The 14,979-nt window shown below is 33.4% G+C and overlaps 2 protein-coding genes across 2 annotated transcripts in view; both read left to right on the top strand.

The window, feature by feature from the left end:
* The window catches only part of LOC149710180 (uncharacterized), a 60,144-nt gene extending 48,074 nt beyond the window's left edge, over nt 1–12,070 (top strand). Inside the window, exon 6 of the mRNA XM_089859984.1 lies at nt 10,114–12,070. Coding sequence (XP_089716110.1) covers nt 10,114–10,434 — 321 coding nt within the window. The 3' untranslated portion in view covers nt 10,435–12,070. The remainder of the gene's footprint in view (nt 1–10,113) is intronic.
* A 614-nt stretch (nt 12,071–12,684) lies between these two features.
* LOC149710176 (uncharacterized) overlaps nt 12,685–14,979 on the top strand; it is a 177,256-nt gene continuing 174,961 nt past the window's right edge. The window contains exon 1 of the mRNA XM_089860023.1: nt 12,685–12,993. The gene's annotated coding sequence lies outside the window, so the exon portion shown is untranslated. The remainder of the gene's footprint in view (nt 12,994–14,979) is intronic.

Here is a 14,979-nt window from a genome sequence, read left to right as displayed (position 1 = left end):
GGGGTGAATTCTTTCTATAACTATTTTGTACTAAATCCTCAGCAATCAATACACAAACCTTGATTGTCGTGACGTGGGACATAAACGCACAAGCGCATGCATGCGTCTTGGCAAATAGTTAAGCAGCGCTAATAGAGTAATGATGAGGGAACTATTTATCGCGTATGTGATTTGGTTTAGTAACCTTGCTCCAAATGTTGGGAATGTTGTTGGGAAGAATCATGTTACAATTACAATTACCCACTTTGTGGTACATATAATTAATCATACGGATTATGAAAGCGAAATTGTACAGGCTTTAACCAAGAAGTGATTTCTAGTTTATTAGGGAGAAGGTATAATTTCGCCACAATTCCAGCTTCTCTAAATTACAACCAGCATCTCATTGGTTCTTGAAAACTCACGTCAGCCTGACGTGAATGACGAAAATTACGTATTTTCCGACTGAGGAGAGGCGAAATAGCCCGGCCTCCTTTTACGTCCCCCCCTTGTATTTTGAAAGGGGGACTGGGACTATGGCGCGAGAATACTTAGGCTTCTTATAACTTCTCCCTAATAAACTAGATATCACTTCTTGCTTTAACTGAAGGGGGATCACGCGCTTAATCCGTAATCGGTGTACAGGGTGTTTGTGGGTGATTAACCTCTGTCTAATGACTGAATGAAGAACCAAATGTTACGTTTAATAATTCAGCAATGTTGTAAATGAGTCAAGTAGCTCCACTTTATAAGTTTTTATGAATTTAACAAAATATCCAGCGTGTACATTTTCTAAGATGAAAAAAAAAAAATTATGAAACTCGTCTTAGGATTGAACTATAGAAAGCTGTAGCTCTAGAAGAAAGTTTTTATAGAGAGGTTAGCTATATAGGGGGCGCTATTTATCGAAATCGTGAGTGCGGTGGCGAAAAAGGTCAGGCGCCGAGTCAAGTGCGGAAGTCTCCCGCCGCCATCAAGCTACCAAAAGCTACCAGGACTCAACCATTATCGGCTTATACATTTTTTTATCCGCTCAAGAATTTTCAAAGACGCTAAAAATATTATTTTCATAATTTCCGTGAATTCTAACAAACTTGTCTTGTAGGCAAAGCCGTATAATTTCAAAGTTACCCAGCGGTTAACCTTTAATGCACTATATTATATATTATTTTATAATTGTGCAATTCTTTATTGCCATTCTAAATAAGAGGATACCTATATGACCCTTTGATGGCGAATTGGAATCTTTATTTCAGTTAGATTTTGAGTTATTTGGAACATAGTTTTAATTTTATGAATTTATTCAACATAAAGTGATATGAGGAATTCAAGTTCTATCATTGAAATGCTATTATGTAACCTTCCAAATTCAAATTCTATGATATTTAATTAAATCACAATTCAAATTTTATGATATTAAATAAATTCAAAATACAAATTTTATGATATTAAATAAATTCAAAATACAAATTTTATGATATTAAATAAATTCAAAATTCAAAATCTATGATATTAAATAAGTTCAAAATTCAAAATCTATGATATTAAATAAATTCAAAAAAATTCAAAATTCAAAATCTATGATATTAAATAAATTTAAAAAAATTCAAAATTCAAAATCTATGATATTAAATAAATTCAAAAAAATTCAAAATTCAAAATCTATGATATTAAATAAATTTAAAAAAATTCAAAATTCAAAATCTATGATATTAAATAAATTCAAAAAAATTCAAAATTCGAAATCTATGATATTAAATAAATTCAAAGAAATTCAAAATTCAAAATCTATGATATTAAATAAATTTAAAATTCAAATTCTATGATATATTTAATAAATTCAAAATTCAAATTCTGTGATATTAAATAAATTCAAAATTCAAATTCTGTGATATTAAATAAATTCAAAATTCAAATTCTATGATATTAAATAAATTCAAAATTCAAATTCTAGGATATTAAATAAATTCAAAATTCAAATTCTATGATATTAAATAAATTCAAAATTCAAATTATATGATATTAAATCAAAAATTCAAATTATATGATATTAAATCAAAAATTCAAATTATATGATATTAAATCAAAAATTCAAATTATATGATATTAAATCAAAAATTCAAACTATACGACGAATAAATCAGCATAATTCCCACAAATTCGCTATTAATTCAAATTCTACTCAGAATAAATCGGACCTCTATAAAGAACGTACGTTTTACACCTGGCCAGATCTATAGTGCGGCTATCCCCTTGGTAGTAGTATCCTAGGATTTCAAAAGTAAACAAATTCTTGAGTATAATCGAACTTTGAAAAAGAAAAAATATTGAGAGCGGTTATGGTGTATGGTCTTGGACGTACTCTTGGCCCGGCCTTAAAACCAGTTAAAATGATTTGGGGGCCTCGATTAAAGAATTCCGTGTATTGCTTTTATCTTCTGGCTTGCATGCCCACTCGAGACGGGTCCGCTCGCCATGGTTATTTATTTTTAGGCGTTAGGTAAGGCGAACTGTTCTACATAGGGTCTTGACGTGCGGGCCCCGAGGGCATACAACATAACCATCCCGCACTTTAGGTACCACCACCACCACACCTTGGCATGGAACGATTCCACTCGTAGGCCGAGGTCGATTCAGAGATTAAAACGCGTGGAAGTTATATATTTTGAATGCTTGAATTTGCTCTAGCTAGGGGCCTCCGACTTCTTGATGCATTTTTTTCGGGAAAAGGTTGGTTGGCGCGTGATCTGGTCTCGAACTCGAGTGGGCAACTTGATACCGACGACCTCCCCGCGAGGATGCGTGGGAACTAATCGAGATCACTCCAGTTTTTCTATATGGATAAAATATATTTATAAAGTTGAAAGGCAAAAGGGAAGCGGTACACTCATGCTGGCGTAGGTAACATTTATGACATCAGAGGTTACCGTATAATATTTTTGGTTTGAACTTTGGGAAGCTATGCGGTTTATGTGGCTTAAGCAATAAATAAATGAAGTCAAGAGAAGGTGTAAAATTTTCAGATATATTGACATTTCCATGAAAACAATTGCAAAAATCTTGAAATTTAACAAAATTTCCACCAAAAAATGCAAAATATATCGACATTTCCACGGAAAAATTGCAAAAGTCTTCAAATACGTCGACATTTCTAGGGAAATAAATTGCAAAAAATCTTCTAATATATCGAATTTCGATAGTCTTCAAATGCATCAAACATTACAAGATAAATTGCCAATGTCTTGAAATGTATCGACAATTTCAAGAAAATAATTCAAATATTTCGAAAATATTGAAATAAATAGAAAAGTTTGCAAATATTCAAGTAAAAGGTTTGCAAATCTTCAAGTAAAAGGTTTGCAAATCAATGTTAAAATAGAAAAGTTTGCGAATGTTTAAAATCAAATCCATCTTTTAAATTCCACAAAATAAAATCCAAAAATATTACAGATAGAACAAGATTCTTAAATAATTTCGAAGATTTGAAACGAAGTTTTAAAAATTCGGAGAAAAAAATACCAAAACGTTCACATGATTTAAAAAACAACTTAGATGTTTTATTTTGATTCAACTTAAACTGGTGATGAAACTAAATGAGATATTAAGTTATACGTTAAGGAAACTAGTTCGTTTACAATTTCCATGCAAGGATTCATTATTTTCAACCCAATTAAAAGTAGAATATCCGACGTAATTCCACCCACAACTTGTCTACTTGTCGTAGAATATTTAACAAGTTAAGTAATGTTTTTATCTCGGTCTTCATTAACACCTCCTTCGAAACCCGCTGCTAATCCTCACCGCGCCCAATTACCTTCCAGCGTTCTTTGTTTAGGCCCATATTGCACCCCCGATCCACGTAATATTTACGGCAACCCATTGTCAGAAACTCCCAAATTAATGACTCGATTCAAAAGCCACGCAACAAATTGAATAACTCTCGTCTGCTTATGGAATTAAGAATATTAAGAACTGCAGTACTACATGAACTGGTAGAGAAAGTTGGTAAATTGTTCAAATAACTTTACTCATTATTTCGTAAGAGTTAAGTAACATTTATTTTACCCTAGTTTTCGTAAATAAATTAATTTTAAATTTAAATGTATGTTAATTTTTTTGAAGAAATTTGTTTAGCTAGTGCCTCTGTTTTGAAACTGGATTAGGTGTGAAATTAATGTCGAATTGCAGCAAATTTCGTGTACTTTTGGTGCATATAGTTTTACGCTTTCTACGCATTGTTTACTTACTTTTCCACGCGGTAAATGAAGAAATTTGTAGACCAAAAATATTTATAGAGAAAGTTGATCACCAAAAGTATGAAAGTACTCATTATTTTTTGCGATTTATAAACATTCCACTGTCAAAGAACTTAATGTCTGCTCTTTTAACTGTGTAAACAAATGTAGTAAATCATATTGTAAAAAAAATATATAACTTATCTGACCACCATTATCCAAGATGACCGTGAATTGAACAACGCTGTTTTATTGGGAGTATCTAGTGCTCCGTAAGATTAACTTCCATACAAAACTAGTTTTAACATCATAGATGAGGCAGGGACCATGCGATCAGTGATCCAGTGGATTTCACCAATGAATTTAATCAGAAGGATAATTCGGTGAAAGTTTAATTTTTTAACAGGCAAGTAATTTGCGTGAAACCATTTCACTGGGAAATTTCCCGAACTCCAGATTTTAAATTAGAAAAGCAAAGAGGATTAACGTTTCTAACTTCTAGACTTTGGAAAATATCCCTCACGATTTCGGTGATGAAATTTATGGATAATCACAATACTTGAAAATAAAATATGGTACCATGAATTTGTAGATGATTTAAAATATACCTTATTTTCATATTCAATTTTTGAATTTTTTTCCTATAACAAACGTAATAAATAATAGTCGTAAATATTGCTTTTCTGAAGTAACTGTGAAATAGATGTAATCAGAAGTATATATATTACTTCTGTTCGAGAGAAGTGTACCACAAAGCGGGGTAATTGTAGCTTGATTCTTCCCAACATTTGGAGCAAGGTTACTAAACCGAATCTAAAACTCGATAAATAATTACCTCATCTTTACTCTATTAACGCTTAACTATTTGCCGAGGCGCATGCGCTTGTGGATTTTTGTCCCACGTCAAGACAATCAAGGTTTTTGCGGGTTTATTGCTGAGGATTTAGTAAATACCAAACAGTTATAGAATTCACCCTAGCTCGGTGCGATGCCCATCTGAAGTTCGATGAGCGGAAGAGCAAACAAAAAAGGGTCAGCTTGGAAAGAATCATGTTACATAAGTGTCATCCTTCTTCTATTGTCGCCTTCTGATGTAATACATCCAGAAGCTCTATTGAAAAACATTAATCCCAATCTTCTTTTCCTTTTCTTCTATCGCTTCTTATATTCTTACATTTTAAAAGGGTTATTTCTCGTGAATGAATATCAAGGGCAATTTGCGTGTCAGCGCACGTGACCTTAGGAAAGAACCCAAATGGCGCGAACTTTCGACGTTGAAAGGCATAAATCTTTATCAGACGCATTATAAAGTTGGAATTAGCCAGAGATTTCTGAACTATACAGTTATTTTCATACAGTATAGTACTATACATCCATAAATATACTTGATTTGAGAGCGAGAATTATTTTTAAGAATGATAAAAAAAATATATAATCGGGAGATTTCACGCTTGGCGAGTGATAAACGGAGGATTCCGCTCTAGAGCATTTTCTCGCCAAACATATTTTCCCATAATACGTAACAACGACTTTTAACAAGACGAACAAGGCCCAAAACACTTACGTTGATAAAAAGTATAATTTCTTTCATAGTCTTAATGAAATGGATGAAGGTTTTCCAAAGATAAAATTTTATACCGTTCGTAAGTTAATTGCCATTTCTTTTTGAATAAGAAAAGCCCTGCAGATTATTCTATGTTTCTGTCTGTAAATAACGCGCTGACAGGGTATGTTAGTAACGATAAAATTTCACACCGTTCGTAAGTGATTTGCCATTTATTTGTGAATAAGAGAAACCGTGCAGCTTAATCTATGTTTCTGTCTGTAAATAACTCGCTGACAGTGTCTGTTAGTAAAGATAAAATTTCATACTGTTCGTATGTGAATTGCCATGTCATTTATTTGTGAATAAGAGAAACCGTTCAGCTTAATCTGTGTTTCTGTCTGTAAATAACGCGTTGATAGTGACTTTTAGTAACGATAAATTTACCATTAGTGTGTCCAGAGTTAGAACTCGTGACCCGCAGCGCTGCATCCTTACGCAATTCGTAGTATACCGTCTACAGTATAACTATCAAATGGGTATTTCATGACGCTTTAAATCAATAATGATTAAGTATGAAATTACGATATAATTACCAAAATTTGAGGAAATAATTAATAATTCAAATTAATATGAAATTTGAAAATCAGCGTTTACAGTTTAGTTTTAGAGCTCGAGCAGTATTTAGAGACAAACTGAAACTATACGTAAACGACACTCACCCCACTTAGATCTAATAATTTATAAGTCATAACAAATAAAATTAAAGTCGAAACTAAAATCTTAAAAATCTTTTCTTGTCTTATACACTGGGTACTCGTAGCGGTAGACTAGCGTGCTTTTATTGGGCGACCTTTAACGTTTCACGTTGGAGAGAAATATTTATAATAAAGAAAATTTCTAAGATGATTTTTTTTTGTTATTTTCTATCTGGTTTGATTCTTCCTCGGTGAGGAGGCAAAAGTTTTTATTGTTCGTTGTTCGTTGGATTCTTGAAAGAATAGCTAGCGTCTTCTCCTCCATCCCTTAAATTGGAAGGTGCTGATACGAGTTTCTCTTCCTTGAGATGCTGCTGCTGGTCCACAAGTTATATAAGATGGACGGGAGCGGGAGATCGTACATCAGAAATTACTCGGTGCGTGAGACAGCTTTTTAAAATGATAAAGGCCGCGCGTTACCCGCTTGCTTAAACGAGCTACGAACTAGGGGATACGATGAACAATTTGCGAAACAGTGGACCCCCAAATTCTCCCGCCGCCAAAACCACGTAACTCACGCTCACGAGATATCATACAAATGATGGAAATTATATATTTAATTGCTTCTTTGAGACCAAATATATTAGCGGAAATTTTTAAACACATGTAAACTATGCTTTAGGTTTACCAGAAGTTACGTGTTTACCTATACTTTGTAAAGCTAGAGACTTACAGCTCGAGCTAGTTCGACAACGACAAGCGAGAATTGAAGTCATACACTCGGCTAGTTTTGCAGGACTTCCATCTAATCCTATTTAGTCTGTACTAAGCCTTTGACAGCGCCACACCAGGCGTCATTTACCTCGAATCTATGACCTACGTCACTTCATGACAAGCTCCAGTTTGTAACCAGTGACAAATTTATGGAACTATCTTATGAACTTATGGTCTATGGTATATTAACTATTAGCTTTTAATTAACAAGGCTGCAATTAATTCTATACTTATTGCTTGCTTAACAGGGATGTAATCTTAAAGGGGTAATATTTGCTCCCATAAAATCCTTAATTAAAATCTACTCTATTATAATTTTAGGGTAAATTAATTGGATATTAATCGTAATTAAGTTAAGTTTAATTTATATTTTTATCGATTTCGATATCTTTTGAACCAGGCCTTACGTTTAAGGTCCAATGTAAGGCACCCTTAATTTTTACATTGATAATTAAATTAGAAAATTATTAATTATCGATTCTAGGATTTTTAACAGTTTAATGAATGATTTAAGCCTAAAGAAATTTACCCAGAATCTTTCCTTTAATTGTTCTATGCGGCATTCGAAACTTATAATGCTATTCCTGTTAAATTATAGAAACATGATCATTGGATGGATATCCAGGATTAACATAACGGAGATACGCCACTTTTGAATTGATGTTATTTTTCATTTTCTGACCACCGCGTATATATAGTTGATTTGATGGAGCCAATAATAACAAAAGACCAATCTAGAACTAATATTTTACGATATAAGAATTTGGGAGGTGTAAAGAGGGGAGGTTATACTTCCTATATTGAGCTAGGGTGGACCATCGGGTCAGTGCACCCTGAAATACCAACCCAGGGCCTATTTTCTTTTCAATTGCAAGGTTAGAACTAAGTACCAATCCGCCATATTTTCCATACTAAAGCAAATTCGGATGGATGTAATATTTTTTAAAAACCCTCACTCTTATTATAGGAACATACTAACGTAGTTAGGAATATAGTCAGGCTGGAACCGTCACCGCGTACTTTAACCTGAAACGGCGTCTGCTTTCACTGTGTATAACCTCCAAAAAATCTCGGATTTCGTTGTGAAATATACCATCCATTGCCAAACCATGATGGAAAACTATACCGCCATCTACCTTTTTATCGCCATCTAGATTTTGATGAAATTTCAGATTGAATAAATATAATTTCGCTACCTCATCAATACGAGGTTTCTAATAGAGTTAAAGGAACGGTGCGCTGTAGCTTTTGGTGCATATAGAATGCTGTGTGTTAACACCATGGCTCTTGTAAGTCCCTCATACTGAGGGTCTATTGGGATGAAAGTGACTTGACATTTTGGCGCCTGCGCTGTAGGCATGCCTACCCCTTTTTACTGACGAAATGGTCTTATGATAAGTTTATAAGATATGTTCCATAAGAATGACACTACCTATACTTCGTAATGCTAGAGACACTTACTAGTTCGAGAACGACTGAAGCGAGAATTGAAGTCCTACACTCGGTGGTTAATTTTGCAGGACTTCCATCTTCCTATTTAGTCTGCATTACTATGCCTTTGACAGCGCCTCACCAGGCGTGGCTTTACCTCGAATCTATGACCTACGTTGTCACTTCATGACAAGCTCCAGTTTGTAACCAGTAACAAACTTATCGAACATTTTCTTCTGAATACCCTTCTCTTCAATTTTCTTAGACACGTTAATACTTCCTCGATATAAACAATAAATGGTTGCTAGCGCGGCGGCAACGTGTGTTTTAATGGCATCAACACCTTAACTATGGCCTGAAGCGTTTACAAGCTCGTTTATTCAGCGTGACTTTGGGTCCGCTTTCCCCCGAGGGAGACTTAAGGGATATTATTTTTTATTGTGGCCATAAAAAAAAGAAAGAAGCGTTGCAAGGGCTATAGATATGGATGGCCATGCCATGCCATGCAGGTACTGACTGTCTTTTCTCCCTTGTATGTTCATCTCGACACGCAAACGCCAAAGTCACGATTTATTTTAATTTAGGAGGTCTCGGGTATTAGCGCCAATAAATGCCCCCTTCTTTATAAATACAAGAATATATCTACCTTTTCTTTTAAAGTGTGTTCGTGAATACCTACCTGTATTGCCAAATTGGCGTCACCTTCAAACGATACCTACCGTTTCAGGGATAAATACGATGCGTGCCAAACATTATTTTACATATGTGCTTTTGATATCTAGCTTCGTTATTCCAGAAGGGGATAGTATGAGAAGGATGACACTCTGTATCCTCTTAATACTTTAGTTACTTATTTAACATGATTCTCTCCTGGCGAGGGAGCCCCTTTTTGTTTGATCTCCTGCTCATCAAACTTCAGATGGGCATCGCTCCGTGCTAGGGAGAATTCTATAACTGTTCGGTATTTACTAAATCCTTAGCAATCAACCCACAAACCTTGATTGTCTTGACGTGGGACAAAAATCCACAAGCGCATGCATGCGCCTTGGCAAATAGTTAAGCAGTGCTAATAGAGTAATGACGAGGGAACTATTTATCCCTTATGTGATTCGGTTTAGTAACCTTGCTATAATAAATGTAAAATGATGTTGAGAAGAATCATGTTACAATTACCCCGCTTTGTGCTGGTACACTTCTCTCGAAGAGATAAGTATTATATACTTCTGGTTATACCAAATGACCATTCGTGAATAACAAAATAATTCTCACTAACATTTACCGATTTGATACAAATGCGTGCTACGCGCTATGATACTTTTCTTTTAAGGGATACCGACTACTTTAAGATTTTATTGGTTATCCTAGCATTTTCTAGTTTGTTATCTCTAGTCTTACAAGTATCAGAAGCAATTTGAACATCTTGATTTAATTTTTTAATTTAATTTACTTACAGAAATTTTTGGAACAATCGATTGACGGTGCTAGCCTATGTATGCTATCGGAGGAACATCTGACGTCATTTCTGGGCATGAAATTGGGCCCGGCCTTGCGTCTGAAAGCGGCGATTGCCAAGAAAATTGGCCATTGCGCCACTTGCATGCATTGCATTCACTGTCACCGAGACGGAGAAGGCAGCGCCCTCCATCGGACATCGTCCCCAACATCTTCTGGGGGTCACTCCAGGCACCAGGGGGCCAGCCCCCGACCACAGTCCTCATCGCCTTCTGGCCAACAGAACAAAGAAACGTCCAGGTCATCCCCGGTCAGCAAATGATGACGTCATAGCTTCATCGTGACTTATAAAAAAAGTAATATTTTTATAAACTTATAATTAAAAATTACAATTTATTAATATTTTGAACCGGTGATACTAAAAAAATATACGTTCAAATTTTGTTCATAAACAAATTCACAATATATGAAAAAAAATCAAATATTCCCGGTGTTATGCGAATTTATTCATGAATTTTATGAAATAATTCGCAAATATATTTAGTGGCCTTAAGTTTGATGCCAGAACTGAACTGAACTGAAGTAAATTTATTATAATTAATAATTTTTAAGATCCCAATCCCAACATCGAAGTCTTTACGAATTTTTATTTTAATATATATATAATAATTTTAATTGATTAAAATTAATAATCAATTAGGGGAGATTTTTCGGTTGAACTTATGCTGAATATGAATATACCTTAATACGAAGATGAAATTTAAAGAAATTAAATTCAAAGACGTTTTTATTAAATTATAAATAATTAAAATACATTATTACCTTTTTTTGTTTTTATGTAAATATAGATATAGCTTCGGTTTAATTATTATTTTCACTATTCCCCCCCCCTTGTGTTTTCTAAGCGTGCGTGTGATATTGTAGTTCTTTCCTATGCAAACAGATAAATAAACACAAACAAACAGGACACAAATTAAGAAACTATTTATTACACAAAAGTTAGAAAAATATTTCTAATATTTAAATATCACTACTGGGGAAACAGATCTACAAGATTTTTATACGATTAAATAATTTTTAATTAAAATAAATTAGATTTAAAGTTAATTATACTTAACAGAATTTCAAGGAATGTTTACTAATAGTATTAGTAAGTTAAATAAAACCATTTTCAGTATGTTTTTTTAAATAGATAATTTTAACAATAAATTGAAAACTAATTTAATTGCAAGAAGCGAATGTTTGGTTTTTAATTAAAATAAATAATAATTTTTAAATCCGGTGATAACCTACCCCCTTTCCCCCGAGTGTTTGTTTAAATGATAAATCCAATCTTCTAATTTCAATTAATTTAAATAAATTGCCTAATTATTAACAACAACTAAATGAACAAAGTGCAAATTAGATCGTTACGATAATACACGTGTTTAAAAATAATAATAATAAAAAACAATTATTAGGCCTAAATAAATATTCGAAAATGTGCCTTGAAAATTAAATTTAATCCAAATTAAATTAAACTTAGTTTACGCGAACCCAAGGTGATATATATATATAAAAAAGGCGCCCAGCCGCAAGGGGTCGAACAATAGTTTTCCAGCTCTAAAGAGAGCGCGAAACTAAAAATCGAAAGTTCGCTTTTTGTGATAATTACAATTAATTATTGAGAAATTAAGATGTTAAAACATATTTCAAATCAAACGTCAAAAGAAAATGAAAGAGAATCTCAAAAAATTGGGAGGTTTTTTAAATAAAAAAAAATAATTGTATTAAATATTATATAGTACGTATTTATCTTTTTTGAAGAAAATGAAAAGTTTAATAATGATATTGTATACCGAAGATATTTTTCTTAAAAAGAGAATTTCAATGTTTAACAATTTTCTCGTTTTATTAGAAAATTAAGATCAAAATATTAAATATGGAATACGGGGAATGCAGTATTTTTCACTGAAAAACGTCTCTTTTTAATTCACCTATTTTAATCTTATCACCTAAATAGTCTATTCCTTAGTCTATTTTCTAAATTATAGATCTATCTCAGTTGTGACGTCAGTGCCTATGTGAAACGTCACTGGCTTAGCTTTAGCAGTGGGTGGCCATGTTTGGTACCACTTTGGTTCTATGGGCAAGTAGCATGGGTGACGTCACCCTAAGGCTTCTGAGGTAGCTCTGTATTGAAACTTTCGGAAAAGTTGCATATGGTGACGTAATAGATAAGAGGAGGAGAGAGGTGAGATGGAGTAAAAATGTTGGTGGTCCATGTGCTGCAATGTAAGTTTCCCATTCCCGTACCATTGCTGCCGCGCTATTTAAAAATTGAAGCTAGTTCTCTTAAATTAGCTTCTATTTTTAAGACACAGGTTGCATTGCCGACGTTTTAGTACCGTAGGACCCTAGCGAAACGCCGTAGATGGGGTTACAGAGGCTAGGTTATAGGTTACTCAGATTGCTACTCCATCTCATCTCTCTCCTCCAAGGATAAAGAATGCGTCAACGAAAATGTTTGGACTTAAAGAATAAATTTTTTTTTAAAGAATAGATTTTTTTCTTTAGCGTCGTCTGCTTCATGCAAAACAGGGAATTTTTTCTTATGTCCAGTACTTTTTATTGTTTCCAGAATCACAGTTGCTTGTATCGAAAGTTTAGCATAGGGAGTTGCACGGGCACGTCGCAATACTTTTTATCCATCGTCACATGATAGTTTTTGAACGGTGGGAGTGCACCGAGGATGTAGTCGTGTGCAAAGGCAAAGGCCAAGGTCAAGGTTATAGTTATTTTTTAAAAATCATTTACGCGGTTTTCATTCCTGTTCGCGGGTTTGTTTTTCGAGGTTTTCAACCATATTACGATGACCAGCGATTAGAAGGTTATGCTGTTGGTAAGTTTTTCTTTAATTTTCTGCTCGATTTACGTCCTTCAGTCCGTAAGCATTTGATATTGGCATTAGGCCTAACGACAAAATTTAGGAAACCGGTTAATGGTCGCCTAATATACGGTGGTGGTGGTAATTATGCGTTTGCGTGTTGTAGAGTTTTGTATTTAGGGTCCTAAATTTCGTCGTCTAGTTAGTGTTTATAAATTAAATTGCCGGTGTGCATGCCAAATTGGTAATCACTTATGTTTTTACGAGTATTTAACACGAAACCGTATGCATATTGGCTATTAAGAGTAACGGCAGCTCCATTACTTGGAAGTTGTAGGTTTAAAGATGGAATGTCACTACTACTCTGTAATTGTGGGTAGTTTTTTGAATAGTGTTTAGGGTAAAACATTTCCGGGATTTCTTGCAAAATATTGAAGCTTTTTTGTAGTAAATATAGTTGTTAAATGATTTGACTGTTGTCACACAGCGATGCTGTCTATTAAAAGTAGTGAGGTGGTTTAATAATATAATTTAATTCCAAATTCTAATCTAAAATACCCATAGTAGCGTTTATTTGCACCAAATACTTAATTCTTGGAGATCTAAAAATAAGACAAATCATTTAGTTTCAAATGTTATTTGAAAATGGAAAATATTACGAAATTCTAACAGAAATTGGGCGGAAAGCCTGTGTTTGACTGATTGAAGAAATTTAGGCCTAGTGAAAGACAATACTAATCTAATTAAGTGGTCATACCTAAAACGCTGTAATAACTTGTATTACAGAGCAATAGCTCTTACATTTTCCACACAAAATCGCCCTTAGAAGTTACCCACTTGGGTGTGCCACCCTATTTGAAACGCCCTTTACATTCTATTTAATTAATAATTTAATGATAAGCTACTATCCCTTAAATTAACAGACTTAGGGTTTTAATGATAACACTGACTGTGATAAGTACAATAATTACTATTAATCACTATGCGAAATTTTAATTTAGCTGTAATTAAAAATCAGTTGCGTTGTTATCAGTAACGTAAAGCAAACCTATCTTAAAATAATTTTAAAATAAACAAAACTATCCAGGAAAAACTTTAAAAATCTTTTATTTTGTAAAATAATTTATTTTATGTGGGAAAAATATATAAAAATATTATCATTTTAAAGATGATAGGTGGTCTATGGGGAAAACTATTTAGGATAAAATTAAATAACCCTTAAATGGGTACAATAGTTAACTTAATAATAAAATTATTTTCTTTAGATAACAATAGTATGAAATAATGATATTATTTTTTATTATAAATAGGGAAATAAGATAATTTTAATTTTAATAGAAAATAAGCGGCTAACTATTGTCTTATAAAAAATTAAATAAAATTCCGCACATTGAAAAATACCTTCAAAGTAAAAAATATTAAAAATTAATAAAAAAAATCTATTTTAAAATTACAATGACCTCAAAAACGATTAAAATTTATAAATTATAAAAAAAGGGTTGGGGCGACTTTTAGGAGGTGACGTCGTCGTAGGTTGGAACCCGGAATGCACGGACGGGTCGTTTGGGGGGGGGGGAAGAAATTCAGAATTATAATTCAGGGAACGTGAGGGTGAAACTGGTCCTCAGTTCGACATTACATTCAATACAATGTTGCCCTTTTAATGAGGCCTTTAAATTCCATTGCCCCCGCACTAGATAAGATAGCTGTTGATTTTTAACTCTTGTCTTTTGTCAAGGCGAGCTTATTTCCGCCATCCAAACGCCTTTTAAGTAATTTTAAGCGAGCAATAGGGTTAATTTGCAAATTAATGTCAAATTCCGAGATTAAAGTTTGCCCTAATGAAAGATCACGGCTTCGGGAGATATGTTTTTATCTACAAGTGTTTCTGATAAGTCCTGCAGAAATTAAGGGGGATGAACCATTAATTAAATTAGGAATCATTCTCTTTCAGTTCTTTAATTAAATTCAAGAGGTCATCCGTAAAATACTCATCCGAAA

The sequence above is a fragment of the Phalangium opilio genome, unplaced genomic scaffold (genome assembly GCF_054372755.1).
Source record: "Phalangium opilio isolate 3A_F unplaced genomic scaffold, DU_Popi_V2 ptg000011l_1, whole genome shotgun sequence".
Taxonomy (NCBI): Eukaryota; Metazoa; Arthropoda; class Arachnida; order Opiliones; family Phalangiidae; genus Phalangium; species Phalangium opilio.
This window is presented reverse-complemented; position numbering and strand designations above follow the sequence as displayed.